Below are 27,742 nucleotides of genomic sequence, written 5' to 3'. Positions count from 1 at the left end.
AAGAATGAAAGGCATACATATCTGACAGATGCCCAATAAGATGTACAATTCCATATTTTGGCCAGGATTTTTTCCGGCCACCAAGATATTACTTTCATTTTATTTATTTATTTATTACAACTCATGTTATGGAGGGTTCTCTATACTATATGCATCTTATGAAGAAATAACAAAAAGATAATCGAAAATTGCTATTAATTTGATGAAATTTTATGGAAAAATTGCATATTGGGATATATAGGACTTTCATTAGTATTATGTTTTGTGTTTTTATTTGATGTATCAAAAGTACTACACTCCACTACACTATAAATGGAATTGTTAACCAACTTAAAAAAAATCGCTTCAAGTGGTAACACACGATTAAATTAAGTTAGTCCTAAATTACTCCAATCTAAAATAATGAATTCAATTTAATTTGTAATCTTAAATTGGTTAAAAAAATTCCTTTTAGAGTGTAGTGGTATCACTACTTGGTGTCAGTTTCAGTGACTTTTCAAGAGTTGAGTACTTGTACTGGTATCGGTCTGAAAATAAAAATGCTATTGCACTTCCCTAGAGAAAAGCAATGTTTTTAACCTGGATTTAAACACATTTACATTTGTGGCTGACTTCACTTCCGATGGCAGCTTATTCCATTTGTATGCAGCATAGCAGCTAAATGCTGCTTCACCATGCTTGCTTTTGTGGTACCCTACCTGCTGTAACATGAGGGCCTGCTGCTGCTGGAGAAGAACCTGGAGCTGCTGAGGGCTCAGGACTTGCTGCTGAAGGATCTGCTGCATCTGCTGAGGAGTTATCACTTGAGGTGTCATCATAGCCACTGACACTGGAACCTGGACAGAAAAAAAAAGCACAAGATGTTTTAGTCTACCAATAACTTCAGTAGCATGCCATTAACACTCCCCTTCAAAAGTGCATATGTATTTTGCCACTCCATCCCGCTAACAAAGAGAAAACGAAAGAAGATGACAGCAAGCGATGGCTCATGCCTGCAGAGTATACGGCAAACCGTCATCCCTCCTCCTGCTTTCAGCAAAATTCCTTTAGCACGCATGCCCCCCCACCCCCGACACCATTAAGAATGATCTGCATCTCCGTGTTTGCCGTTTATAAAATATGGCAAATCCGCCATACCTGAGGACGCCAAAATCAGCGCACACGCAGGACATGTCATGTGAGAACATTTCATTAGAGTTGCTGTCAACATGGATCTATTATTGTGACAATATGGAGCGCCCCCGGAGGAGGAGCCAGGCTGACGAACATGCAGGCCTCGAACAAACTCTTGAAAGGTGCGAGTGCGTAACTCTTCAAACTCACTGATTTGTTGTGACACTAAAAAGACCCCACAGTTGTCGGGATGCTTTAATTGCTCATGTGTGGCGGGAAACTCGCCATCTATCTGCATGCATGCTGCCATGTGCGATACCATTAAAAATGCCTTCCCTTGACATCTGAATGAGAGAATACATTCTTTTTTAACGTACATGATAGTGTTTTTTTTCTCCTTTTAGCAACTAATATGTTTGTGCGTGAATGTGGGTTAAGGTGTCAAGCAAGCTGACGTTTTGACAGTCAAGGTCACTCAAAATGGTATCGGAACTTAACGCTAAGCAAATTTGGATGTTTTCATGCATTTGTGAAGGCAATTTTGATTTGAAGTTGTCTGGAACAGATTTCTTCAGTGACAAACACCTGCATATCTCCAAAATGTAAAGTTTGGCCATTTATATAATACAGCATAATGATAATGCTTATGCTTTCTTTAGCAAGTAGCATGCAATAAGCCGTTTATCCAAACGAGAGCCAATAACCTTCATGCAGGACTAACACCTTCTTTTTTTTTTTACTCCGCAGTAGCAGGGGGTCGAAGAGGAAAATGCAATATTAATCCCCCCCATTGTATCTTAATATGCAGTTCATCTTGAGTTTTGCACATGACTTGTCCTGTCATCTGCAAAGACACCCCCACTTCTAATTCCCTAATTTCACAGTCATTTTCTTACAAGGTCTTTTTTCTCTTGGCATCACTAATTTTTATGAACTATTCTGAAGGTCAAGCAGGCGGCCCAATTTTTCTGACATGCAAACGTTAAACATGCGATGTGAACGTAATTGATATTCATCCACTCTGCATGCTAGCCACGAATGCGATTTGTAATTTCGAGAACATGTGTACTGCCGGTATATTCTTGTTACAGTACAAAAATGTGACAGTGTGTGTGTGACATTAGATAGGTGTTTAGTAGCATGGAAGCAAGGGCACGCACCAAATTATCTTTTTTTTTTACACACAAGCACCGATATTTATATATACTATATACTGTATATACATATACATATATATATATATATATATATATATATATATATATATATATATATACACATTCTAACTATATTAAATGCTCAACAAGTAGAATGTCCCCTAAAGTTTTCTACAGTAAATCAGGTTTTGCAAAATTTTAATGTAACTGAAATGTGAAACATTTTAGTTTTGATTTAAAACAAAAAGAGCAGAGTGTTTCCATGTCAGCAGCATCCCTTAGAGAGCTAAGTAAAAACAAATACATACATAATAAATAATGAAAGAATAAAAGGAAGAAGTCGTTCCCTGAAATTAACCCACTTTTAAATTGATATCTTATTTGCCTTCATATTTTTTTTTTAAAAGGCTGATGCTGATTTTCATCTAAATGCCAAATATCAGAGCCAATGATCAGTCTATCCCTAATTCTTTACACCTTGTTTTATATCTTACTGTGACTTCCAGCATCTGACTCACAGCAACTACAGATATTTTATCCTGCTCTGAGCAACAGCCTATTACAGACTCCCATTTTATTACCTATTTATTACCTATATACGACTGAGGTCATTAGCAGCAAGAGGGATTGTACGCTTCTTAACCTATTGATCAATGTAACTACTCCCATTTAATCGTGTGCTGAAGGAGTGAAAACCTCCCTCAAACGGGCCGCTATTGAGTGGAGGGGCAGGAGGGAGCTCTTTTAACTAGAAAATATCGCCCTGGCCTCTGTATCATTCCCATTTAACGCAAACACAAGACGCCAGTCGCCATTTGGAGTACTCCCATATGGTGCTCTCTGTTGTCTCAGGGATTAATCCAGATGATTTACAAAAAATATATTATTATCTAAAAATAGAGACGCTGGCGCTGGGCTAATAACAAAATGGATCGAAAGAGCCCAGCTCTAATCTACTCACAAATATGAAGGGGTTAAAAAAGAGAGGACATTCTGAGGATGCCAGAAATAGCTGACGTTTATGAATTTCACGAAGGTGTGGCACTCTCCAGGTGCATCCCATACATAAACATTCAAACCTTAAACATTCTCTCACAGCTGCAGACTGACAGTGCAATCTAGTGTGTAACCCCAGGCCTGCAGAACAAATACACACACTCATATAAGTACACGTTTACACAATGTATACACATGCCCAACTTCCAAAAATTATCCAAAAATTATAACACATTCTGAAAATCTAAAAAAAAATAAACCAATAAAATAGTAAACAATTGAGAATAAATATATTACTATTAAAAATAATAACAACAAATAATAATAAAATTACTAAAAAATATTTAGTAACGCAAGATTGACATCTATGGTCAAAACATTTCATATCACCAAAATGTATGCGCCATGATTCTTGAGGACTTCACCTCACAACGAATACGAAATATAAAAAAGTGACACACTGCTAACATCCACAAGAGCCAGCGATTCCAAGTTAATGAAGATGCTTGAGACACCAAGCGCCTCCCTCCAATCAAGTGAGAGTACGACTGCTGGTGGAAACAAGTAAAGGAAAAGGTGAAAAAAAAGATAACTTTTTTTTTTTCGACAGACGAAAACTAAAGGATCAAAGACGAGAGGTGCATAGTCGCAGTGAGACGGGTCCGGGCTCATACATTTCACTTGCCGTTTGGCTCAAAATAACAAGATGTGACTTTCATGGCATAGCAACTTACAATTTTAACTATCATCTGCTGCATTAAAATGTCAGAAATGAAGATTTGATTTTATTCCTCAAGAATCTTTTTAATCAAAATTAACACTGTATAAATTTTCACCACAAAAATCTGAAGAAGAAAAAATAGATAAATCCAACAGTATCAAAAATGATTTGAAATGCAATTATTTTCAATATGTGAGAAGGACTCACAGCTTTGCAGTCAGTGGAGGATTTGGACTCACTTCGTTCTACTTCTTCTTCTTTTTTCTTTTTTTTTTTATCTGGTCCCTCCGTTAGACTTAAACAAACAAACTGCTCGGCAAAGCGGGTGAGCTCATCCCAACAACAGCTGAGTAGTGTGCCTCACCCTGGTTCTCACCACTGCTGATGACGGGGTGCACACAGCGCCCACACGCACATACACACACCATGAAAATGTTATTTTAGAATGAATTGTAAAACTAGATAGCATGCCAGTGATCTAACATAGCATTTTTTTTAAGTCACACATTTAAGTTGTATTTGCTCATTTCAGGGACAAGGAGATTGACTAAATAATCAACTAAATATTGAGACGTATTGAAAAAAACAAACAAATACTTATTTTCATTCTCCCTATTTTGATGCAAATGTCGAGTCACTCGATCAAAGTTTTTGCCACACCTCCGCATTAATACCTCACAACCAGAAAATATTCAAAACATGAAAACTGGTTTACAAATTCAGGGATTACTGTACAATAGTAGAGGACGACACTGTTTGCTTTTATTTTATCCTTTGCCGACTAAACAATCTTTGGGTGTGAAGTGCACGGGTTTCCTGTTCGGTTTTGCGTCGACACAATTGCGCAACGCCATGTCTTTGAGACACATTCTTTGAGTCAATTAATTTAATTAAGATCACAGCCAATAAATCCCTTTCCAATGAAACTGTAGCCAAAAGACAATGGTTGACATTTCTGGTGCTGATTGTTTATACTATCCAGCAAAGAACACCTAATCCTTGTTTCCATGACGGCAGACAAGAAGAACACAAATTGTGTCGCCTCTTAACTCTTAACAGTTGAAAGATTTTTATTCATTAGTATGTTTCTGAAATGAAGTCAAACTGCACACAAAAAAGTTGTCAGTACTTGCCAATATTGTCATTTTTATTAAATTATTGAAAGCTGAGTGGTGACAAAGTTGACACCTGCACCCTGAGCATTCAGCGACTATGTCTACCCTTTACATCACTGAGCATCTCAAGGGGAATAAATTATCCCATCAAAAAGTGAGAAGAAGCACATTCTCTAAGCAGTAATGACAATAAAAGACAGAATGAAAGCTTTTTTTTTTTTTTTTTGGAAGTAGTAGTTACACATTTCTGTGTGAGGGAATCAAGGGAAGAACAACACGGAGCAGCTGCTGGTACACGCGTTTGCTAAACTATTCCCCTGCCTCCGCTCTTCTGTTCTGCCCGCTTGCTCCGCTGCAAAGCAAAGGCCACATTTGTAAAAGATATCCCAGTAAACTCGAGGGGACCGTGCCCCTCTCGTGGCGCACACCTTGGAATCTGCTTGGCCATGTTGTAGTTAAGAAATGACAGGTGCTGGCAGCCCCTCTTCTTGACAGGCCACTGCACAAATAACGCCCCTGCATGAAAGGGCTAATGCACAACTAATGAACAATAAATCAACTTTGATTACAAACTGTCAAGCCAATCAGCTCGCACTCCAGCTCTCCCAAAGTGTGAGTCTCGCTCGGCACAGCTGCGCGGCATTACAGTGCACGTTGCCCTGTTGACGTTCTATTCGGCTCAACCAGCTGACAATCCGCTCCACTGTTTTTCCACCTATACTTTTCCACCTACCCACTTCCTGACCACTGAGGTAAAAGCTCAAATATGGTTTGAAAATGAGAAGTTCATTCAAAAGTTGAATTTTACTGGATAAGAATGTTTCAGTGATCACACATCTAAGGGCAACTTTGACAAAAGTATTCATGAAGATACGAGCGACAGCGGGACTCAAATGTATTTTGTAATGATTGAGCTAAATATCAACTGTGTTCATTTCATTTCATTTACAGTTAAAAAGAACAAGCAGAGCCCGGATGATCATCATTTAAGTCATGACCAAATAGACAGCCGGCAGATTTTTTCCAAATTTTGAATATCCATCTTCAGAAAAGCAACAAACAAAATAGCACCAATAAAATACTTTGCTTAAAAACAACAACAGCAGCATTTACAGAAGAGACAACAAATCAGTCACCTGTTTTTGTGGGAAATCTCCATAATTAAAACATCATACGGAACCGCTCCAATTCTTGTTTAACTGGTTAGCCGTCTGTCAGAAAAGTAAACAAGACTAAAAGAGAGACAAAATTACTACAATGAGTTGAGTATGAGACGCAAGATGTAGACGTCAGACAAGCAAGCATACTTCACAACCGAGTAAAAGTAACTACTCCAAACATCTCCATAAAAATCCAAAACACACCCAAAGTAACATAAGTGCATTTAACACCTGTGTGTTTGCTTCTCTTGTCAAAAATCCTGCGCAGTTTTCTTAACAGCAAAGTTTCCAATTCTGGATCACTCATGCAAATATTGCGTGACACATTTAACCCATTCTAATGACACAACATCAACAACAAGCACACAATACGCTCCCTTTTCTATTTTCACCAGGTCCAATTAAACCGTCAAGTTTCTAAGCAAGAACGCGGGCTACATCAAAGAACTCAATCATATTGACTAACCTGACAAACTCCATTTAGCTGGCAGGGTAAACAGAAAGCCGGGCCACGCGGTGTGGAGTGAAGCAGAGCGGAGAACACAGCAGCCACGGAAAGAGAGAGAGAGACTGAGAGAGAGAAACACACACACACACACGCACACACACACACACACACACAGTGGGGGAGAGAGAGAGCGAGAGAGAGAGAGTGAGTGAGGCAGCGTCAACGCAGGCAGGCTGAGAACCAGCTCTGTTGTGCTGTAGCGTCTCCAACCTTCTTCGGAATACAGACAGATTGCACGCGCAAGGTTACTCCCAGGCTGACAAGATACAAAACTATCCAATCAACCACACCCTTCTCCACCAATCGCAAGCATCCCTCTAAACATCATCAATTCAAATGGGGCCACACAATAGGGAGCTGCAGGCTGAGCTGCAGGTGAACCCGTGGCTTTGTCTAGGGTGGGGGGTCCATTCAAAAAAAAAGGAACAGTTGACCCTTTGACCTCTGCTGGGACTCTGGCCATGCTATTTAAACAATGGAAGCCCATAGACAAGAGGCTCTTTAATTAAACAACAGATAAGTAAACACAGCTATCCAGCGGAAAGAAAGAAAACTTGCCAAGCTATCAGGCCTTTATTGTTCTGCTCAATGGAAATGTTTATAGTGCCAGAACAAAAGACAACTCAACAACAAATGAATAAACAACTCTGACACTGCGTTATTTACACTTTTCTAGTTTCCCATGCGGGACTTTGCCGTCTTCATAGCTCTGTTTATGACTCTGCGTCCTTTTAAAGCTGATGAGTATCAGAGCAGAAAATCAAGTGTATAAAAATGAACATGGATTATTTGAACTGAATCAAAATGCTAATTTCTCCCAGTTGTGTCCCTCAAAAACTAAAAAGAAGGAGCACTGCTACCAGGCAATCTATTCAATGGCATCCCAATGAGAGCAATTATTGTCGTGAAAACGTCACACTATTAAAAAAAAAAAAAAAGAACACCCATGTGCAGTCACTGAGCAGCCAAGACGAGAAGAAAATAGAACTCTGCCACCTACTGGAGATTGGGCTAAACTACTCAAGGGATAAGACAGCAGGAGGGAAAGCAAGCCTGATGTGGTCTAACTTTTCTTTTTAACAGAGCAATCTGACTTGAATCATGTAATTACTCATTCAAGAGTACATCTAAAGCTAATAAAAGCTTGCAAGTTGCCATTAAAACCGATTTTAACAGTAATAAAAATAAATCAATTCAACAAAGAATACGAGCAAAGATTTAACACCTCACTTTGTTAATTATAGTGACAATAAACAGCAAGCGGGCAAGCATGAGTTGAAACGCACATATCAACAAGCTATAAACCCTCAGCCAAGGATGAAGGAACGTTCACGGGATGTATTCCAGTCCGCAAACACATCGGTAAAACAAACAGAGCTAAACACAGCATCAGCATGGCAAGCCACTGCTCTCATCAGCTAATAACTAACAATGAGCTCAGCTAAAATGGCCTGGCCTTTATCAATTATTGACCGGGACACCTCAAGTGTTAAAAGTGACAATTCCAATATATGTCATAGTGAATAATTCAACGGTGGGGAAGGTGCTTTTATTTTGTATCCGAGACAGCTCGCACAAAACGACAGGCATGCGCGCACAGCTGCATGCGTGCTCTCAAAGCACACAAACGCACACACGGTGGCTGAGGCCACTTCTTCTTCCTCAGCATTCTCCCTGGGGTGGCATGTCGACGTATTCTCAATAAAACACCTTCTTAGCAGTAATAGGCCACTGTTCTCATTTCAACACTCCCAACGGCCTCGTGATAAATTTAGCAGACACACAGTTCAAGCATCTCCTCTCACACACAGTCTTTCTAATCCATTGCCTCCGTGCCAGCGCCATGTAAAATAATTACACTTTTGTGTCGATGTGATACACGGTATATAGATTTTATTCCCCTGCACACAGAGAAAACATCCGTAACCTTGGACTGCATCCCTGGTGATAGTTTTCAGGGAGTAGTGAGTGTTTGTGCCCATGACAGAGTGAATTGCATTATAAAACACTCCCATTTCCTGCTTGAGTTAAAGTGAAAGTACTGTAATGCCTGGTTAGGCTCAGCCCTGCGCCGTTCTGGCTAAAGAAAACGATACAGCTCCAATTACAAAGTCTTCTCAAAAGTCAAATGCAGCCAAGATAGAAGATCACCAGTGTGCCAACCGGTGCCTTAGTGTTGTTTAAGGAGTTGTACTGAAGGAGATTGCAAACACAAAAATACAGTGAAGCATACTCAGCGTTTGGAAGGAGAACCATGTGCAGAAAACAAATTGTTGTTTATTCATGGAGTTAGTTAGAGAGACAAATGCTTGCCAATATAACCAACAGAGGCTCTATAAAAAGAATGGGCAACTGGCACTCTGAGTGCCCTTTGATTAATTTCCCACCAAAAACAGAAAACATTTTTTTTTTTACTAACATTCAATAGATGTTTTTCACCAAAAACAGTGAGGTTGGGGGTCATGGGAAAAAATAGGAAAAATCCCAAATATAAAAAAAATGCTAAAGAAAAAAAATCAATAATACAAAACAGCAAAAAACATTATTTTTGACTGAGGCAGTTGAGCAAATAAAAGTCAAACTAGGTAGAGGGATTTAATTTCAGCGGTTTGCCATGACTATGACAGTAACTTAATTTTATGGTATGTAAAAAAAAAATCTTCTCTTCTTTTTTTTATGTATACATTATTGTTATAAGCTACAAAATATGATGTTGTTGTTGCTGCTGTTGATTTTGTAGTTTTTTCTTTTTTTTTCTTTTTATAAGGTCAAAGGGGCTGGGTTTGGATTGAGTCAGATGTTTATATGTTAAGTTGTTGTAATGTCTGTTTAGTGTTAACTATTCTTTGTTGTCATTGTATATCTCACTGTTGGTATTGTTCACAAAAAAGAAAATACAAATAAAATATTTGATCACAAAAAAAGAAAAAAAAATACGAATGTGCAAATCTGCGGGTACCGAACTGCTAGGTGTTGACTGCAGTTTTAAGTTGTTATATCACCATTCACTACTAGATGGCAGACATGTATGTCTTACTTGCATTTACATATTATATCTTATACAACCTTATACTACAACGCGAGTAGGCCCAATTTTATGCATGACAAACATAACACCCTAGCATTTTTGCTATACACCTGGTTAAGAAGTGTGGGGTCCTATTTGAGCCCCCAGTAGAACTGATGAAAAACCATGTCCTCTTCCAGCATTAAAGTTGCCCATCCTTGCTCTATTCAATATCAACTCATTTTTCCGCAACCTGTGATGTAATAATACCTAGCATTTAATGTTAAGAATGGATTCAAATGGGTCTGTGACTTCACGCTCCTCTGCCCCTCTATTTAACTCATTGACTCCCAGCGATTTTCACTGAAGAAAACCCCTTCGCTCCTGGCTGTTTTACTGGATTGTGACTGATTTTGTAAGGCCCACAGAATGTTGTGCTCTATTGTTATAAAAACATGGAAACTACCAAAAGAATGATAAGATTGTCTTTTTTCATCAGGCAAAAAAAAAAAAGATATTTGTATTTGTTTCCGTTTTGCAGCAATTAGCATTTGAATATAGCTAAGGTTCATCATTATTCACAAATCTGTTTAAAACACTGGGGAAAATAGCTTGTTGCAACATGGCCCTAGTTGATCTCTTATATTCTGCTGCCACCTACTGGCCGGTTTTTGTAATAACTACAATTGCTTTAAGCGACCTCTTCAGGTCAGAGGCTGCATCAAAGCCTTATGTATGCTCTAGCATTTATATATATATATAAAAACTATTTAAAAAAAACGCATGAATACGTTTATGGGACCATGGCAATATTTAAAATAGACATTTTTTTGGGGAGCAAATGAGTTAACAGGAAATGAAGTTTGCAGGAATTTTATGTCAATAATAAAATACTAACATACTTCTAATAGTTCTGTCCGTTTTGCAGTCACTTCCTCAAACTATAAGGTATTTTTTTTTGTAAATATAAAGGCAAGATTTACTCAAAGTGAGCCTCAACGCCTAAAATAATCCGCAAAGCAACTTCATGCTTACTCAACATTAGTTCTTAATACTGTGAGTTGTTGTTTTAAATGGACCAATCCATCCATAAAAGGCATGTGAATCACTTCAAACAGAATGCGGTATGCTTGACAACAAGACAACAAGATGCAGCGCCAGGAGACACTGAGTTACAACACATTTTTAGAGTGAGTGAGTGAGTGAGTGAGTGAGTGAGTGAGTGAGTGGGTCAGTCGGGGGGGTGAGTGAGTAGGATGAAAATGTGAGAGAGCAAACTGCTTGCAGGGAAACATTAAAGCCCAAATGAAGGCCTGGAAATGATAGAAACGCTCCGAGTGCTGTGACTGGAGCTGATTCGACACTCATCATCTTGGCTAGCAGAGAACGTGAAACACAGCAGACCCCCAAGTGCTTGTTTGCTGTGTGGAATTGGGACAGATGACTTCATTCTGACAGGATTAGCCCAAACCTGGATTTAATCTATACAGTGCACATAATACATTTTTACAACATGACAATGACAAAAGACGGCAAAAGAGACAGTTTGATCCTGGGGTTTCACGCGAGCATCAGTCTTGGATTTGGGCTGATCATGAAGGACATACTGTCGCACCTCAAAGCCATAAACATGATTTCATTAGAGTATCACCTCCAGACGTAACAGAACAGACAGAAACATAACAACATGAACTCCTTTTGAGGATAATCCACTTGCGTGAGAATTAAAAAAATAAAAATAAAAAACGTTTTCAGAGCACATTCACATATCGACATCATTTGGTGGGGAAAAAAATAATTTGAGAAAGGGGAGGCAAAGCAACTTCGGTATCAATATGAATTAAAACCGCACACAAGCTCATTGATTACAAAAACTGTGGTGTCCACAGAGCAACAAATGTCTTTTCTCACTTCAAGCTATTGCTTCATAAGTAGTTTTCCACATTTATGTGGATATTTGAATATAGTGGTCCCTCACTACTTTGCGGTTCACTTATCACGTATTCACTATATCGCAGATTTTTATTAAGATCCAAAATTCCTATATTACGGGGTTAATCTTGGGTTGTACCTGACTATATCGCATATTTTTCAGAGATTATTAGCCCCCACGGCCCACCCCCCGGCCCACCCCTCCCGGATTTACTGTATTCTTTATTCATGCTGCTATTTTTCTTATTATATTTACAAAGTTAACAAGTGATTAAAAGAGTGGGGACTGTTTGGTGGCTTCATTATGGCTCAGTAGAAGTGCAACTCGCCCCCAAAAAACAAAACAACAAAAAAACGTCCTATCGCGGGTGGGCGTGTAACGTAACTAACACCTGCGAAAAGTGAAGGAACACTGTTTTCTTAAAATAAATATACCACATATTTGGCTAATGCATGAATTTTTGACGCATCGCATTGTGAAGCAATTACAATGGCAAAGTCCAATGATTGTATTAAAAATTCTGGTAACTTTTCTGGGAAAGGCCTCCCGTATGACTAGGGCTGGGTAAAAAAAAAAAAAAAAGGAATATTCCATATTGAATCGATTTTCATTTTTGAGCCTGATCTATGATTGATTTAAATGATGTTTTCCCCATAAATTTATAAGAAAATAGGATTTTAAAGGCCATTGTGTTTTTTTTGTATTTTACTGTTTTCTTGAATTTAAAAGTATTTTCTTACATTTATGAAAGAGCTGACTTATTGTTCTTTAAGATAATTCTGAATGTTTTTAATTTACAATTATTGAATTAGAATTATGATTTTTTTTTCATCTCATTCTTGCTGATGCCAATGTTTGTGTAACATTTAAGTCAATCATTTAATCAGTTACTTCCTCCGTATAATTAAATTTGGAATTTAATGATTTTTTATCATGTCCTTGAGATTTAGGAAGACTTGATGTTCCATAACTAATCAATATCGGATTGAAGTGAATCAAATCGGAAAAATCTAAATCAAATTGAACTGAACTCTTGTGAATCAAAATCGAATCGATTGAGGAAATTAGAATTAATACCCAGCCCTACATATGACAAGGCAATTGTAGGGCCCATTTATACAAGGACGCTAGCGGGTAAAACCTCCAAAAATACTAATCAGAAGTTCCTTTCGTTTAGACAGTGACGGCGTTTTGGGGACTTGAATATGCAAAAATTGGAAACCATTTACCAGCGTGGAAAAGTTAACTATGCTCCACTGTTCCGTTCCCGTATACATGGCCCCAAACTCAAAACTCCACTCAAATCTGCTCATGTCGCGTACATTTTTATGTCACATTCATGTGCCAGTACATTTACGACAACAATGGCGGATTACCATGTCAGAGGTTGAGGTGATCTGGGCTTTTATTCCCAAGCAGAAGTTTATAGCTCACAAATGTCTCCTTTCTTGTGCATTTCGTATTCCCCACCATTGTTGTGAGTATGTTTACATTTCACAGGCTTACTTATTCTCTGTTTTCGGTGACGTTCTATGGCAGCGTCAGCGGCACTTCAGGCCTGGCAAATACCGTAAAATCCCGCTGATAATATGCACCCGTGTATACTACCCCCCCAAAAAAACACCCTTAAAATGCAGTTTTTCTCTGGACTTGTGTATAACACGGTCTCCCAATTTACTTGTATCATATTATTAGATTGAATAATATGAAGTTAAGTGTAAATGCTTTTAAAAGAAGAAGAAGCTATTTTCCCATAACAATGATTAAGGTATTTCAAAGTATTTTTAAAATTATGTTTTCAAAAATATTGTTCCTGCACTGTATGTTCTTTTAGTTGTTTTAGTAAGATATTTTTTTCTTTTCTTGGTATTGGTTTTAAATCACTTCAATTCAGTTTGTAACTGCTTTTAAATCTATTTTTAATTTTAGTATGTGAAGCATTTAGAGTTACGTATGTATGAAATACGCTATGAATCAGTGTTTTGTTTTTTAAACAACCCTAGATGCTGCCTAAGTAATGGTAAACGTTTAAACAATGTGAAAAAAATCCCTTCTTATTAAACCCCCAGCATAATACTTGATTTGGAGTCCTTTTTTGTAAAAAAAAAAAAAAGTATTATTCATGGGAATTTACAGTATACTAAAGCATTTCAGTGTCTTCACGCAGACACGTTTTTTGGAACTATTCCATCTTTAAGGATGACTTTTTAAAGATGAATAAGTAAAAGGTCGGCTCCGTTTCTGGGTGGACGGGGCCAAAGACCGCAACAACTAACTGTGATCATATATTCTCATGCTCGCCGCCACTTCGCAACAACTACTTTGACACTCTGGGCTACTGGCTGACTTAGTTACAGAAACACCTCATAATGCTGTCTCAGATCACCCTGCAGCACTGGCAGGGCTCCAGCTGACAGGCCTGGCCTAGTGCTCTAATGACTTACAGATTGGTGCGCTGTGGTATACATGTGTCAGGACAATGCCATGGGCCTATTGCAAAAACAGTAGGAGACGAAAAGAAAGAAAGCCGGCAGCTCCTCCTCGTCCTGTCAGCAAGAGGATTGGCCCATGGATTGTGTCACATCACGCTTACGCCTAACAGACCACAAATGAAAGATGCAGAAAGCGCATGCAGTTGAATGGGGGCGTTCTAGGGCCACACAGCAACTTAAGGGGCTTTCATCCACTATACTCAAAAGACATTATCTTTTGACCTGGAGATACCCTCAGTGAGGCAACAATGGTGTTCAAACAGCAAGGGAGAGAGAAAGGGAGCAAAATGAGTAAATACACGGTACATTCTGTAGTAAATTTGACTGGGACCAATAGACTTAGTTTTAGAGTAATATTTACATTTGGAAGAGAGTAAAAAATAAATAAAAGTCACTCAAGAATTGAGGAACAAAATCACGACCTTCAGCTTGGTAGACTGCCACTAGAGGTATGTCCCTCCTACTTTTTGCTTATATCCAAGAGGAGACCAAATATCTCTTGGAGTTAGGATGTTTGGGGCTCTGGTTTTGGTTGTGTGTCTCCATTGGTCTTGTGTGTGGTCCTGCCCTTCCTCGTGTTGACCAATCCGTGCCCTCAGCCACTTGTGTCTTGCCCCAGGTGTGTCCTTGTGTGTGTATTTAGTTCCCTGGGTTTGGTCAGTCCTGGTGGGATCATTCTGTTACGATCTGTCACGGTGCGGAGTGGAGGACCCAAATGCAGGGAGGCAGGAGAACCACGGCAGGAATGCAGGTTATACTGACATATTTTATTTTACAAAAAACACTAACAGGGGTACTGGTTAGCATTAAATAAACAAAGATCTGAAAAGATCCAAAATCAAAGTAACAAACAGAACACCAGAGGTGACAGCGACAAGCGACAATGATCCCACAAGGACTGACCAAACCCAGGGAACTAAATACACACAAACTAACGAGGTAACAAGACACACCTGGGGCAAGACACAAGTGGCTGAGGGCACGGATTGGTCAACACGAGGAAGGGCAGGACCACACAACAAAAACCAGAGCCCCAAACATGACATAGGAAGATTCCAGCTGACACGAGCGATATACTAACACACAGCAGAAGCTGCATGGCTCAGGGAGTAGATCGGCTGGCTTCCAAGCTGAAGGTTTTGAGTTTGTTCCTCAACCCTTGAGTGACTTTTATTATATATATATATATATATATATATATATATATATATATGTTTTATTATTATTTTTTTCAATTCTTTATTTTACTCTCTTCCAAGTGTAAATATTACTCTAAAACGGAGTCTATTTGGTCCCACTCTAAAAAGAGTCAAATTTACTCTGGAATTTACTGTGTAGAAGGGGGTGGATAGAAAACAAAATAGTACCTTCTTCCAAAGTAAAAGAAAGTACCCCATTTAAAAAATATATTAATTTAGATTCAAATACCTGATAAGATGATCAACACATTAAGCTGAAAGTCCACAAAAGTACATAAAGTTCCCTTTTCTCAAGGAAGCAAACTACTTCTGCTATGATGCAACTCCAAACTGCCTTGTGCTCATGCTTCATTTGTTGCGTTCTATGTATATTTCATTCCAAATGTATCCACCTCGGAGTAAAATCTGCACAGGGAACATTAGCTGGATGCTGGCCGACCAATCACTGCGCCAATGACATTAATAATGCCGGCCAATCCCGTCTCACAGAGAAATCTAATCTGGCCATCAAACCGGTAGCAAAGACATCATGTTGGCATAACATCTTCAAGCCGAACTGTAGACTGCTTAATCCCCCTACAGGAGGTTGATGCCTTCCCTCGGATCCCTTGCATTGAAATGTAGTTCGCTTGAATGGTGAGCAATGACACAAACTAGCTGTACCCCCCCCCCCCCCCCCCTTTGATGCTGGTGGACTATCAGCAAGGGTCCGACAGTGTTGTTCCTAATTACCTATTTCTCTATTCCTGATCCTACGGCTGGCATAATTAGTTACCTGGGGCTGCAATCCCATTTGAAGTGATGACAAGAAAGTGATCCATGAAAAAGTAATAAGTTAAATCCAATTTCAGCCGGCTTCTAATTAAATGCACATGGAACTAATGAGTCAAACCCTACCATTTCACTGATAATGGTAATTAGCGGGGTGGGAGTTGCTGGCTCTCATCGTTGTGTCACTGTAGGTGTGAAATGTTAAAGGTAAAAGTGACATGGCTGCTTTTAATTACACGTGTCATCCTGCCAATGTAATTTGCTGGCTTCTCGACCAGTCAAGTATGCTTTGCTGCACTCCATGCAGCATGCAAGGAAGCTGTTTGTATATCAAGGATGATTAAGGTGCCTCAAGGCAAGAGAGTATAAAGCAAGAGGCATCTTTTATCCAGAGGCAGCAAAGGGTTGAGGGGTTGTGCGTGTGGGGGCACCCTGAAAAGAGCTATTTCATGTACATCAAGGACTCCTGCTACTACCACTACCACTTCTGTGAAGCCACTTTGTTTCCGATGTTGTGTGTACACTGAGCTTCATTATTTTTGACTTGAATACGAGTGAATTGGAAAGCCAGCCTGTAAATCTCCATCTCCAAATGAGTTAAAAGTCTCTAAGCGCATCTCCTTGTGCCTAATGGGAAGAGCACTGAGATGAGCAGAGCCTTTACCACAGATCAGGTGCTTTTATGGGGTTTACTACACAGCCTAATAACTGCTGGATCATGCCTTTTATGAACTAGTCTGGCCCAACAGAGAATCATTATCCAGGGTGTATAATGGAGATCGTGAACGTTCCCTGTGATTGCAGCTTGCTTATTTTTAAAGAGCACAGTAGATGAGTCAGTGAGTCAGTCTGCAATCTCTCATCATATAAATTGACATGTCCTCACAACGCATGTTCATCCTCTGTGTATGAATGCTAGACTGGGATTTGTTTAATTAACAGAACATGTAATTCCGAGATAAACACCCTCTGGACGTGTGGCATTTGCGTTGCAGCGCATTTAACCCAGCAAAACAGAACAATGGACATCAGGCAATTTATGTTGTTAGTAAAGATACTACAGCAAGTCTGTGCTCTTTTCACACCAAGTGGGCATGAGTGGGGTGGGGTGGCGGGCAACTCTCTTTTCAAAAGCTGAGTGACAGCTTGGCCAAGCTCTCTGTATACATTAATAAATTAGAATTCTAATTTTGTCTTTGTCTGCAGAAGATGGCCAAGTACTTCACTATGTACCAACAACTGGCTGTATGCAGGAATTTGCGATTGTGGTCCCCTATGTTGACCTCTGAAGCACAATTCCCTGCCAGGTTGGGGAAACCGTTTGCTTTGATCCCTTTAACTTATTTGAATCCTGACAAATATGCGCACAACTGAAAGGTCATCGCAGTCATATTTCATCCTCGGGAGCAACTCTGAAGACATCTGCACAACAAAGTAGCTTTTTCACAACCTGACATTACACCTAGCTGCTACAATGGCTCATTAAAAAGGGCCCCCAATGGGACAGTCGGGGCATTAAATATTATATACACATGCACAAAGAACAGGGCCTCCCAATTAATCACCAAATATGCCCTGAAGTTGTTAGCAATTTCACACTGATTCCCTCCATCCAAGTCAAAAAGATGCGCCTCTAAGGCAGCATACAGAATGAATGGAAATTCAATCATGCTGATTTAGCACCTGTGCAATTAGGGATAGAAAGATTATCGGCCAACCCGATATTCGGCATGTCAACAAATATCGGTATAGGCCTTTTTAACAATCTGACGACAGACAAACAAATCACTGAACTCTCTACGCACATTTTTTTGTCTGTTTGAAATGAACTCTTTCACTGCCAGTGCCAGACGATTTAAGCATTTTGACTGATCTTTCAAGGTCCACAGAAAATGTTGTGTTTGGACTACGGAAACACACATACTACCAAATGAAAGATTGGACTCTCATCTTTCATCAGAAAAAAAAGTTTGTTTCTACCTTATTCCGTTCTTCAGTAATCAACAATAGAAAATGGTTACTTTCACCGAAATGCTCTGTTTTGAAAAAAAGCGGAGAAAAAGAGCTTTTTGTGAAACTATGTTATTTCATGCACTCTAGTGAATTGTACACTTCTTTTTGTCCATGAATGATGCCACAAACACCTAAATAGTGCTTTACTTCTGTAATACACCACCACCAACAATGAAAAAGTGTTTTTAGTTTGCAAAATACGTTTATTTCCATTCAACAGTGTAACAATTTGACAAAACAATTTCGCAAACTATTTACAAATGTGTGCAACTGTGGTACTATTTACAATTATGTGGGTGTTTCAAATACAGTTTTTCTTTTTGTAACGCTTTCCTGCGTGCAAGGAGAGGGAGCAGGGTTTGCACAACAGATTATTTTCACTTTCCATTGTCCGTTTCGCGTGCAGACGGCCTTTTTTTAATAATAGCAAGTAGCAGACTGTACCCACTCCTCCGATGAATATGCATTGGACTCGGGGCACTCTTCGTCGTCCGATTGAACGTCGCGCTGAGCGTGCTCGGTTGTGCTCCGCGTTTTCCGGTGTTGGCATCGCTCGCCCGTGAACCTTTTATGACGTCGTCATAGCCGCCGCGTCAACGCTTCCAACTTCGCCGTCAACCTCGGAGTCACCATCATCATCATCGATGATGATCATCGTCGTCATCAATGTGCTCTTTATAGCGTTGGTCGATGCTTTCGTCTTTGAAAAAAAACGGCTCGACCGTGAGCTGCTTGCAAACCGGTCGCCATTATGGCTTCTTCAGCCAATGTCCCCTCAACACTCTAGCCCCGCCTCACGTCTTCTGCTGACGCCTACCCAATCTTGTCAAAAGAGAGTCATCGCTGCCCTCTAGGGGCCAAAAATAGTCATTAGGCACAACAGACTTGCTGGAAACTTTCACCACAGATGCGGAAGGGTTCCCTCTACCCGTTTAAAAATAAATAAATTGGATGACGTCATTTAACGTCATTGGCAGCCCTCCGTAGGTTTTTACTTGACGTCTTTTAACGTCAGTGGCAGTGAAAGAGTTAAAACAAAGATACATGACAGTTTAACATTTCAGTTATTTTGAATATTTGGAAAAAATGTGGTTATTGTAGAAAACTATAGGGAGCTGTGGTATTGTTTGTTTTCAACTTTTTAAGATACAACTGATGACCCTGGGAGCTCCCTGATTTTTGTGTTGACATTTTAAAACAATATTATATATTATATATAGTCTTTCTATAGCTAATGGAAATGTGCCTATTTGGAGAGTAAGCTGTGAATAAAACGTAATGTGCTAGGAAAAGAGTGACTGCAATTTTGGAATTGGCATGCCAATTTTAATTTTAATCAACATAAAAATCCAAACACATATTTTTTAAAATTGTTCCCCAATGTAATCGGTATCGGCCCTAAATAAAAAAACATATCACTCTTGTCTATTCAATATCCACTCTTTAGTTTTGTGTATAAAAATTAGAGCTGTCAAATGATTACATTTTTTAATCAGATTAATCACATTTTAGAATTTTGATTATCACGATTAATCCCTTAATTAAAGAGGCTTTTTATCAAAAAAATTTGCTCGCCAACTTTGAAGAGCACCTGTTATGTGTTAATTTTTTTGACATTGAATGTTATGAGGATGTCTTCAAAAAAATTTGATCAACTGCACACACTCATCCTCCTCTTTTTCTAATCAGTTAATTACTTACATAACTTAAAATGGAAAATGACCCCAATAGTTTGACATGAACAAATATTCTGAATGTCATACGCAAACATTTATTTACTTTACTTATATTTGCACAACAATACATGATTAATGGAATATTTTTTTGTGATTAATTCATGAGTTAACGCTTAAATTTTGACAGTAATAAGTAATATATATATATAAATAGTAATAAAAATGCTGAATTAAAAATTTCCATTTTTTATTCCTATGCAAAAACACCATTTTACTTTTTATTTTTATGGCTGAGTACACTAATAAACATTTGCATTAGAGAGCAGTAGTAGTAGTAAAAGTAGCAAAAATAAAATATTTGGCAGTACCTGTAAGCTTTGGTCCTTGTCGTTTGCTTTGAGGGATTCGCGGCCAGTGTTTTGTTGAAAGTGCTGCTGCAGAAGTAACTGCCCAGCTACTTGAAGAGTCTGAAAAAAGAAAATAGGTTAAATGATTTTTTTATGAAGCCCAACAGAAAAGTGTCAAATAGTAATATGCCCCTTGAGAGCACACCTATGCCCATTTTTAGAGCAGATGCTCTCTCTTCTGATAAACTAATAAACATCGCTTGATATTCTCCCATGATATCATTTACTGCGAGTAAAGTTGACGTAAACAATTGATCGGATGACAAAACACAAACAAAAGAGTATCCAGAGAGATAAGTTCCATTTGCAGCGTTTTATATTGTTTGATGGTTATCAGTGCTTTTGGCTCTCCTTGAGCGTTGCCAAACTCCAATCAAGAAAGCAAATAAACAGCTTTATGACTGCTTCAAATATCTGTTAAAGGGACACAGCCTTCTCAGTGGAAAACAAAATATAGTGAAGTCACATGTTTATTGCTCCAGCTACTCCCTTTTCCCTTACGATAAATAATCAAACATGCCATCCAGAGCAAACAAAGCTGAGGAGTGCTGGGGGGAAAAAAAGACTGTGGTCTTGAAAACGGTCAGCGATACCAAGAAAAGCAAGCGTTGTGTTCCCACAGCGAGCTGGCCAGTCTCACACCTCCACCAGTAAACCATCTGGGTAAATAACCAGCTTCATTCTTTCCACGATTCTCAGATGATTGCTCCCACAATGAAACAAACAGTCAGGGGCACATCGCTCATCTCATAGATGGAAAATCTATCAGTCCCCTCTTCAATTATTGGGGTAATATTGGAACAAATGTGTGATGCGTCAGAAGATGGACGATGAAAAAAATGAGATAACTGTGTGATGTCGAACAACACTTTAACATGTTTAATATATAAAGAAGCAAAGCTGTGTGCCAACCATTACTTGTCAAAATTAGTAGAATAGCTGGTTTGTTACGTCACATGATATAATGTATCAAAGTGTATTAAACTTGCCAATAATTGGGATTTTTCCAATGCCAAATATGTGCTTTCTTTCCGATGTCAACATGTTTTCTTTTCCACTGTAAGTGATGACAAATGCAGTGAGGCGTCTGGTGTGTGTGTGTGTGTGTCTGTGTGCGCTGTGTGAGTGTTAGAGACTACGTGTGGGTTTACAACTGAGTGTGTTGGAACAAAGAGTTGAGTCAACAGGATATGATGGAAAGTTCAGACAGTAATGGATAAAGAAATACATTTCTGGGAAGTCTTCTTGAAAATATAAAATGACAATAGCTTAGAACTTGCTCCGTGGCTCAATCATACAACATAATATGTAGTTGACCCTTCTGTCCAGAAAGATGATGACTATTTTAAAAGTATGATGTGATTGTCATGATGTGTTTCTTCTTGTTGCTGTCAGTTGTGGCGTCCCCATGTCACAGTGAGTTTAGTCTGGTTGCGTGTGTGTTACTTGCAACTTGTTGTTTGGATTTAAGTGAATTTTGTTTTATATTACTGGAATTAAACACTTTTTGAGAGCACTTCTGCCTCACATCCCCGCAACTGGGTCATTGACTCTCCGGACCGTAACAGATTGAACTGAACGAATCTGAAAGAAAGCAGAAAACTAAATGCAAACAAACTGACGAGACGAGGAAAACTGACATGGGACAGTTATCGCAGTACAGTTTTCCCTTGTTTTCCACTGGGATTAGGTTCCAAAAAAATACCCGCAATAAATGAAATCTGTGAAGTAGTTATCTTTATGTTTTACATTTATTATAAATGTTTTGTGGCTCTAAAACCCCTCACCAAACAGTTTATACACTTTTCTCATTGAGGCATTTGTATTTTCTATAATGTAACTCTTGTTTATACATTATCAATGTTCATGTAATTTTATAAAATAGGTACAATACTGTAAAAAAAATATGCATGCAAAATTGCACCAAAAAAAAAGAAAGAGAAAAAGCGAGGCCAGAAAATGTGAACCGCGTTATAGCGAGTAAACACTGTATATGTAATATAATTTTAAAAAATTCTGCTTACTGTTTTTCAAATCACAAAATCATTATAATTATACATCATATACCATTAAAATCACAATTGTAATTGTAAATTATGGCTTCAATATTGTTATTCTAATGTATTTATTACATCAACCTTGATGGTGAGAATGGAATACTTATAAAACATAATAAACGTTTAAAGCGTTTCCAAACGCTCTGGAATTTAGCAGAGAGCGCTTAAGCGTATTTCCGAACACACCCAAAGTATACATATGAGATTTCGGCGAGCAATCGTCAAAGGCATCTGTGTCAATTAATCAGTTAGCCTTAGCAGATTATGTTGCCTAACTTAGTAAAGAAAGCTAGTCTATTAAAAAAAATATGTATCGATGAAAAATAACACTAAGCACAAAAAATGGCACACAAAAAAATCCATTTATCTTGAGCCCCCAGTCAGCCGCTAGCTTTCACTTCACAACGCACGCTTCGGCAATTGTCATGTTGTCAAACATATAACATACTTATTTATGTTTGCTCATTTTCAACCTGTTTGAGCAATTTGACCCCCATTCCATTAGCGTTCAGTGATTTTCGTAACAAAATGCGGATGATCCATAACATTCGTCAGCTCTGAAAAAAGGTAACGCCTCGACCTGCCTCAGGACCATATCAATTTAGCAAAAGCAATTTTGCAGGGAGTTAGAAAGATTATCAGCCTCATTCTATTCATGTCAACGGTTATATGAAATAATTCTTCTAATTATAGCAAGAACAATAATTATGTGATCACACAATTGAAAACAGAGTCATGATCATCTCGACTTTGGCAAATTAAAATCAAATTGCTGCCTGACGGCACAAGACTAGCTCTTCTGGGTTATAATAGAATGTGACTTTTAAAAGGCAAGAAAAGCAGCAAATGTCTTCTTTACTGGGACTTGTGCTTTTCACCTTTAGGAGTGTTGCTGTCAAGCTTGTATGTTAAAAAGGCAGACCTTACAGAGGCCTAGAATAACTGCATGTGAACTGCCTCTACATGTTTACATAGCACCCAGTCCACTTCCCCTCCTTACGTGCGCTCTGGAATCTATCTTCTTTTGATCTCCCATTCAGAGATATCACTCACTTGAGACGCAACTCCAATCTGATAACTGCTTTGGCCAAATGTGATCAAGTGAAGTGTTGACAGGCTCAAGTCATCTGTCACACCTAAAAAGTAGAGCTGCTTTCTTGTCTGGACATTATAATGGCTTGATTGAAGCAACACATCTGGGCAATAGAGAACTATGCAAGTCAGTTAAGCAGGTTCCCCTGAAAACTGAACAGTAGAAAAGGCAAATATTGACCCACATAAAGATTTCTACTAATGTATAGGTGGCCAGGGCCGGACTAGGACTAATTTTCAGCCCTGGAGTTTCAGGGCTCAGACCGGCCCACTTTAGTTCACATTATAATGAACATACACAATCTTAGAGTTAGTGTATCAATGTAAAATAGATGAGCATTCCCTCCAACAATATTCATATTGCATTTGATCAAAAATGTAATTTACAATTGAATGCTCTTACAAGCTTACATGCTCTTTGTTTATTTTATTTGAACAAGTATATGAACAAAAAAAGGACAAAAAGAAACTAAAATGTAAATGTACATTAAATGGGATAGACACTTTACACTTCATAAGACACACTTACCAAATGAAGTTAAACCAGCAAGATTAAGGCAACTAACACTGTGCTTATTGTTAGTACTCTTATTTTAAAATGTGTTCTTACCACTTGGTAGGAAAAAAGAAAAGAGTAACACCAAAAGTCTAGGAATGAGAGTAGGGACTTTGAATGTTGGAACTATGACAGGAAAAGGTAGAGCGCTGGTTGACGTGTTGCAGAGGAGGAAGGTGGACATACTGTGTGTTCAGGAGACCAGGTGGAAAGGGAGCAAAGCTAGAAGTTTAGGAGCAGGGTCCAAGTTGTTCTATCATGGTGTAGATAGGAAGAGAAATGGAGTAGGAGTTATCGTGAAGGAGAGTTTGTTAGGAACGTCCTGGAGGTAATAAGAGTGTCAGATAGAGTGATGAGTCTGAAAATAAGAATCAAAGGTGTGATGATGAATGTTGTTAGTGGGTATGCGCCACAGGTAGGATGTGAGCTGGAGGAGAAGGAGAACTTTTGGTTGAACCTTGATGAAATGACGCAGAGCATCCCAAGAAGTGAGAGAGTTGTCATTGGCGCTGTCTTCAATGGACATGTTGGTGCAGGAAACAGGTGATGAGGAGGTGATGGGCAAGTTTGGTATCCAGGAGAGGAACGCAGAAGGTGGTTGACTTTGCAAAAAGAATAGAAATGGCTGTCATGAATAATTTCTTCCAGAAGAGGCAGTAACATAGGGTGACCTACAAGAGTGGAGGTAGGAGTACACAGGTAGACTACATCTTGTAATCAAAGTAATCTGAAAGAGATCACCGACTGCAAAGTAGTGGTAGGTGAGAGTGTAGCCAGACAGCATAGGATGGTAGTGTGTAGGATGACTATGGTGGTGAGGAAGACAGCAAAGGCAGAGCAGAGGATGAAATGGTGGAAGCTGAAAAGGAAGAGTGTTGTATGACTTTCAGGAAGGAGTTGAGACAGGCACTGGATGGTCAGGAGGCGTTTTCAGATAACTGGACAACTAAAGCAAATGTGATCAGGGAGACAGGTAGGACTGTCCTTGGTGCGTCATCTGGAAGGAAAGGAGATAAGGAGACTTGGTGGTGGAATGAGGAGGTGCAGAAGTGGATCCAGAGAAAGAGGTTAACTAAGAAGACGTGGGACACTTAGAGGACTGAAGAAAGTAGACAGGAGTACAGGGAAATGCAGTGTAAGGTGAAAGTAGAAGTGACAATGGCCAAACGAGGGGTATACAATGACTAGTATGCTAGGTTGGACAGTAAGGAGGGAGAGACTAATCTATACAGGTTGACAAGGCAAAGAGACAGAGATGGGAAGGATGTGCAGCAGGTTAGGGTTATAAAGGATAGGGATGGAAGGGTGTTGACAGATGCCAGTAGTGGGATGGGAAGATAGAAAGAGTACTTTGAAGAGTTGATGAATGAGGAAAATGAGAGAGAACAAAGAATAGAAGAGGTGACTGTTGTGGACCAGGAAGTAGCAAAGATTAGGATGAAGTGAGAAAGGCCTTGAAAAGGATGAAGAGTGGATATGGTACTCAGTTCTGATGATATACCTGTGGAGGTATGGAAGTGTCTCGGAGAGGTAGCAGTAACATTTCTGACTGGGTTGTTCAACAGGATCTTAGATAGTGAGAAGATGCCTGAGGAATGGAGAAGTGTGCTGGTGCCCATTTTTAAGAACAAGGGAGACGTGGCAACTACAGAGGAATAAAGCTGATGAGCCACACAATGAAGCTATGGGAAAGAGCAGCTGAAGCTAGACTGAGGGCAGAGGTGAAGATATGTGAGCAGCAGTATGGTTTCATGCCCAAAAAAGAGTACCGCAGATGCAGTATTTGCTTTGAGGATGTTGATAGAGAAGTACAGAGAAGGTCAGAAGGAGCTGAATTGTGTCTTTGTAGATCTGGAGAAAGCTTATCACAGGGTACCCAGAGAGGAACAGTGGTTTTGTATGAAAGTCTGGAGTGGCAGAGAAGTATGTTCAAGTGGTGCAGGACATGTATGAGGACTGTAAAACAGCGGTGAGGTGTGCTGTAGGTGTGACGGAAGATTTCAAAGTGGAAGTGGGACTACATCAGGGATAAGCTCTGAACACCTTCTTGTTCGCTACAGTAATGGACATGATGACAGAAGAGGTTAGACAGGAATCTCCATGGACTATGATGTTTGCTGATGACATTGTGATCTGTAGTGAGAGCAGGGAACCGGTGGAGGAGAAGCTAGAGGCGTGGAGGTTTGCCCTGGAAAGGCGGGGAATGAAGGTTAGCCGTAGCAAGACGGAGTATCTGTGTGTGAATGGGAAGGACCCAAGTGGGAGAGTGAGGTTACGGGGAGAAGAGACCAAGAAGGTGGAGGAGTTAAAGTATTTAGGGTTAAAAGTCCAGAGCAATGGAGGGTGTGGAAAAGAAGTGAAGAAGCGTGTGCAGGCAGGCTGGCACGGGTGGAGAAAAGTGTCAGGTGTGATAGAAGAGTTTCGTGAAAGAAAGGTTTATAAAACTGTGGTGAGACCAGCGACGTTTGGTCTGGAGACAGTGCCACTGAGAAAAAGACAGGAGGCAGAGCTGGAGGTGGCAGAGATGAAGATGCTGAGGTTCTCTTTGGGAGTGACCAGGATGGATAGAATCAGGAATGAGTACATCAGAGGGACAGCACATGTTACAGGATTTGGATATAAAGTCAGAGAGGCCAGACTGAGATGGTTTGGACATGTCCAGAGGAGAGATAGTCAGTATATCTGCAGAAGGATGCTGAGTTTCCAAATGCCAGGCAGGTGGTCTAGAGGAAGACCAAAGAGGAGATTCATGAATGTAGTTAAAGGGGACATGAAGGTAGTTGGTATGAGAGCACAGGTTGCAGAGGACAGGGTTAGATGGAGGCAAATGATTCGCTGTGGCGACCCCTGAAGGGAAAAGCCGAAAGGAATAGTAGAAGTTCTTACCACTTCTGGTACACACTACTGTAACGGTAATCATAGGAGGCTTTCCCATTATACTTTGTGATTGTGCTTTGCCTCTTTTATGTGTTTTTTCTTGTACAGACAAGTTTAATCTAGTTATATAGTTTATTGTTTCTATTCATTGATTAAAGTTTTGCTATTTTTGATGATAAATTATTGTAGCTTGGTGACACCCTTAGTAACAAAGGCAGGCAGACAGTGCTATTAATGTCCTGTCATTGAGAGTTACAGTTGATTGGCAATGAGACAGTCAACATAAGATGTATATTCTTTATTTACGGACTGATTTCAAAACGAATGTGTGGGCTGCGTGATTTTGAAACAAATGCGTGAGCTCCTGCCTGCCGATTCGCGGCCCAAAATTTAGGGCTGGCCCACCGGGATGTGTCCCGTTCTACCAGATGGCCCAGTCCGGGCCTGTGAGTGGCTATTGTTTGGAATGTGTGCGTGTTACTGTTTAACATTCAAAACAATATCTGTAACCCTAATACACACATTGTGAAAAAAACAACTATGAATTTACACAAAACTTAGGGATTGAATCCTGCAGGGGTTTTTCATTAGAAAACAACCTGCAGCACATGACAAGCTTTATCAGCAACACACTCTTTTATTTTATCGATTTCATATATGCTAAAATATTATCCGCATCTACTTTTCACATTATATTAGTGATTAAAGGGAGGAGCATCTCTTTTGTCCCTGGAGCCATCAAGCTGTGATAAGAGAACTGCTAAGTACTGGATGTCTTTATGTGCTTTCTGCACATGTGGATTATTTACAGGCTTTGGGGTTTCCTGCTGCTAAAGCCAGCTCTGGGTGTCTTACAAATCCCAGCTCAGAGCATTGCCACACAGTCATGTTA

The 27,742-nt window shown here is 39.4% G+C and overlaps 1 protein-coding gene across 7 annotated transcripts in view; it reads right to left on the bottom strand.

Moving 5' to 3' along the window:
* foxp1b (forkhead box P1b) overlaps window positions 1-27,742 on the bottom strand; it is a 190,121-nt gene that overhangs the window by 49,168 nt on the left and 113,211 nt on the right. For all 7 annotated transcript variants that reach the window (XM_077574039.1, XM_077574037.1, XM_077574033.1 and 4 more), the window contains 2 exons: window positions 20,230-20,328; window positions 699-836 (listed from right to left, as the gene is read on the bottom strand). In XM_077574039.1, coding sequence (XP_077430165.1) covers window positions 699-836; window positions 20,230-20,328 — 237 coding nt within the window. The remainder of the gene's footprint in view (window positions 1-698; window positions 837-20,229; window positions 20,329-27,742) is intronic.

Source organism: Vanacampus margaritifer, chromosome 8 (genome assembly GCF_051991255.1).
Source record: "Vanacampus margaritifer isolate UIUO_Vmar chromosome 8, RoL_Vmar_1.0, whole genome shotgun sequence".
NCBI classification, from domain to species: domain Eukaryota; kingdom Metazoa; phylum Chordata; class Actinopteri; order Syngnathiformes; family Syngnathidae; genus Vanacampus; species Vanacampus margaritifer.
The sequence above is the reverse complement of the archived record's forward strand: the minus strand, read 5'-3'. Positions and strand labels throughout refer to the sequence as shown.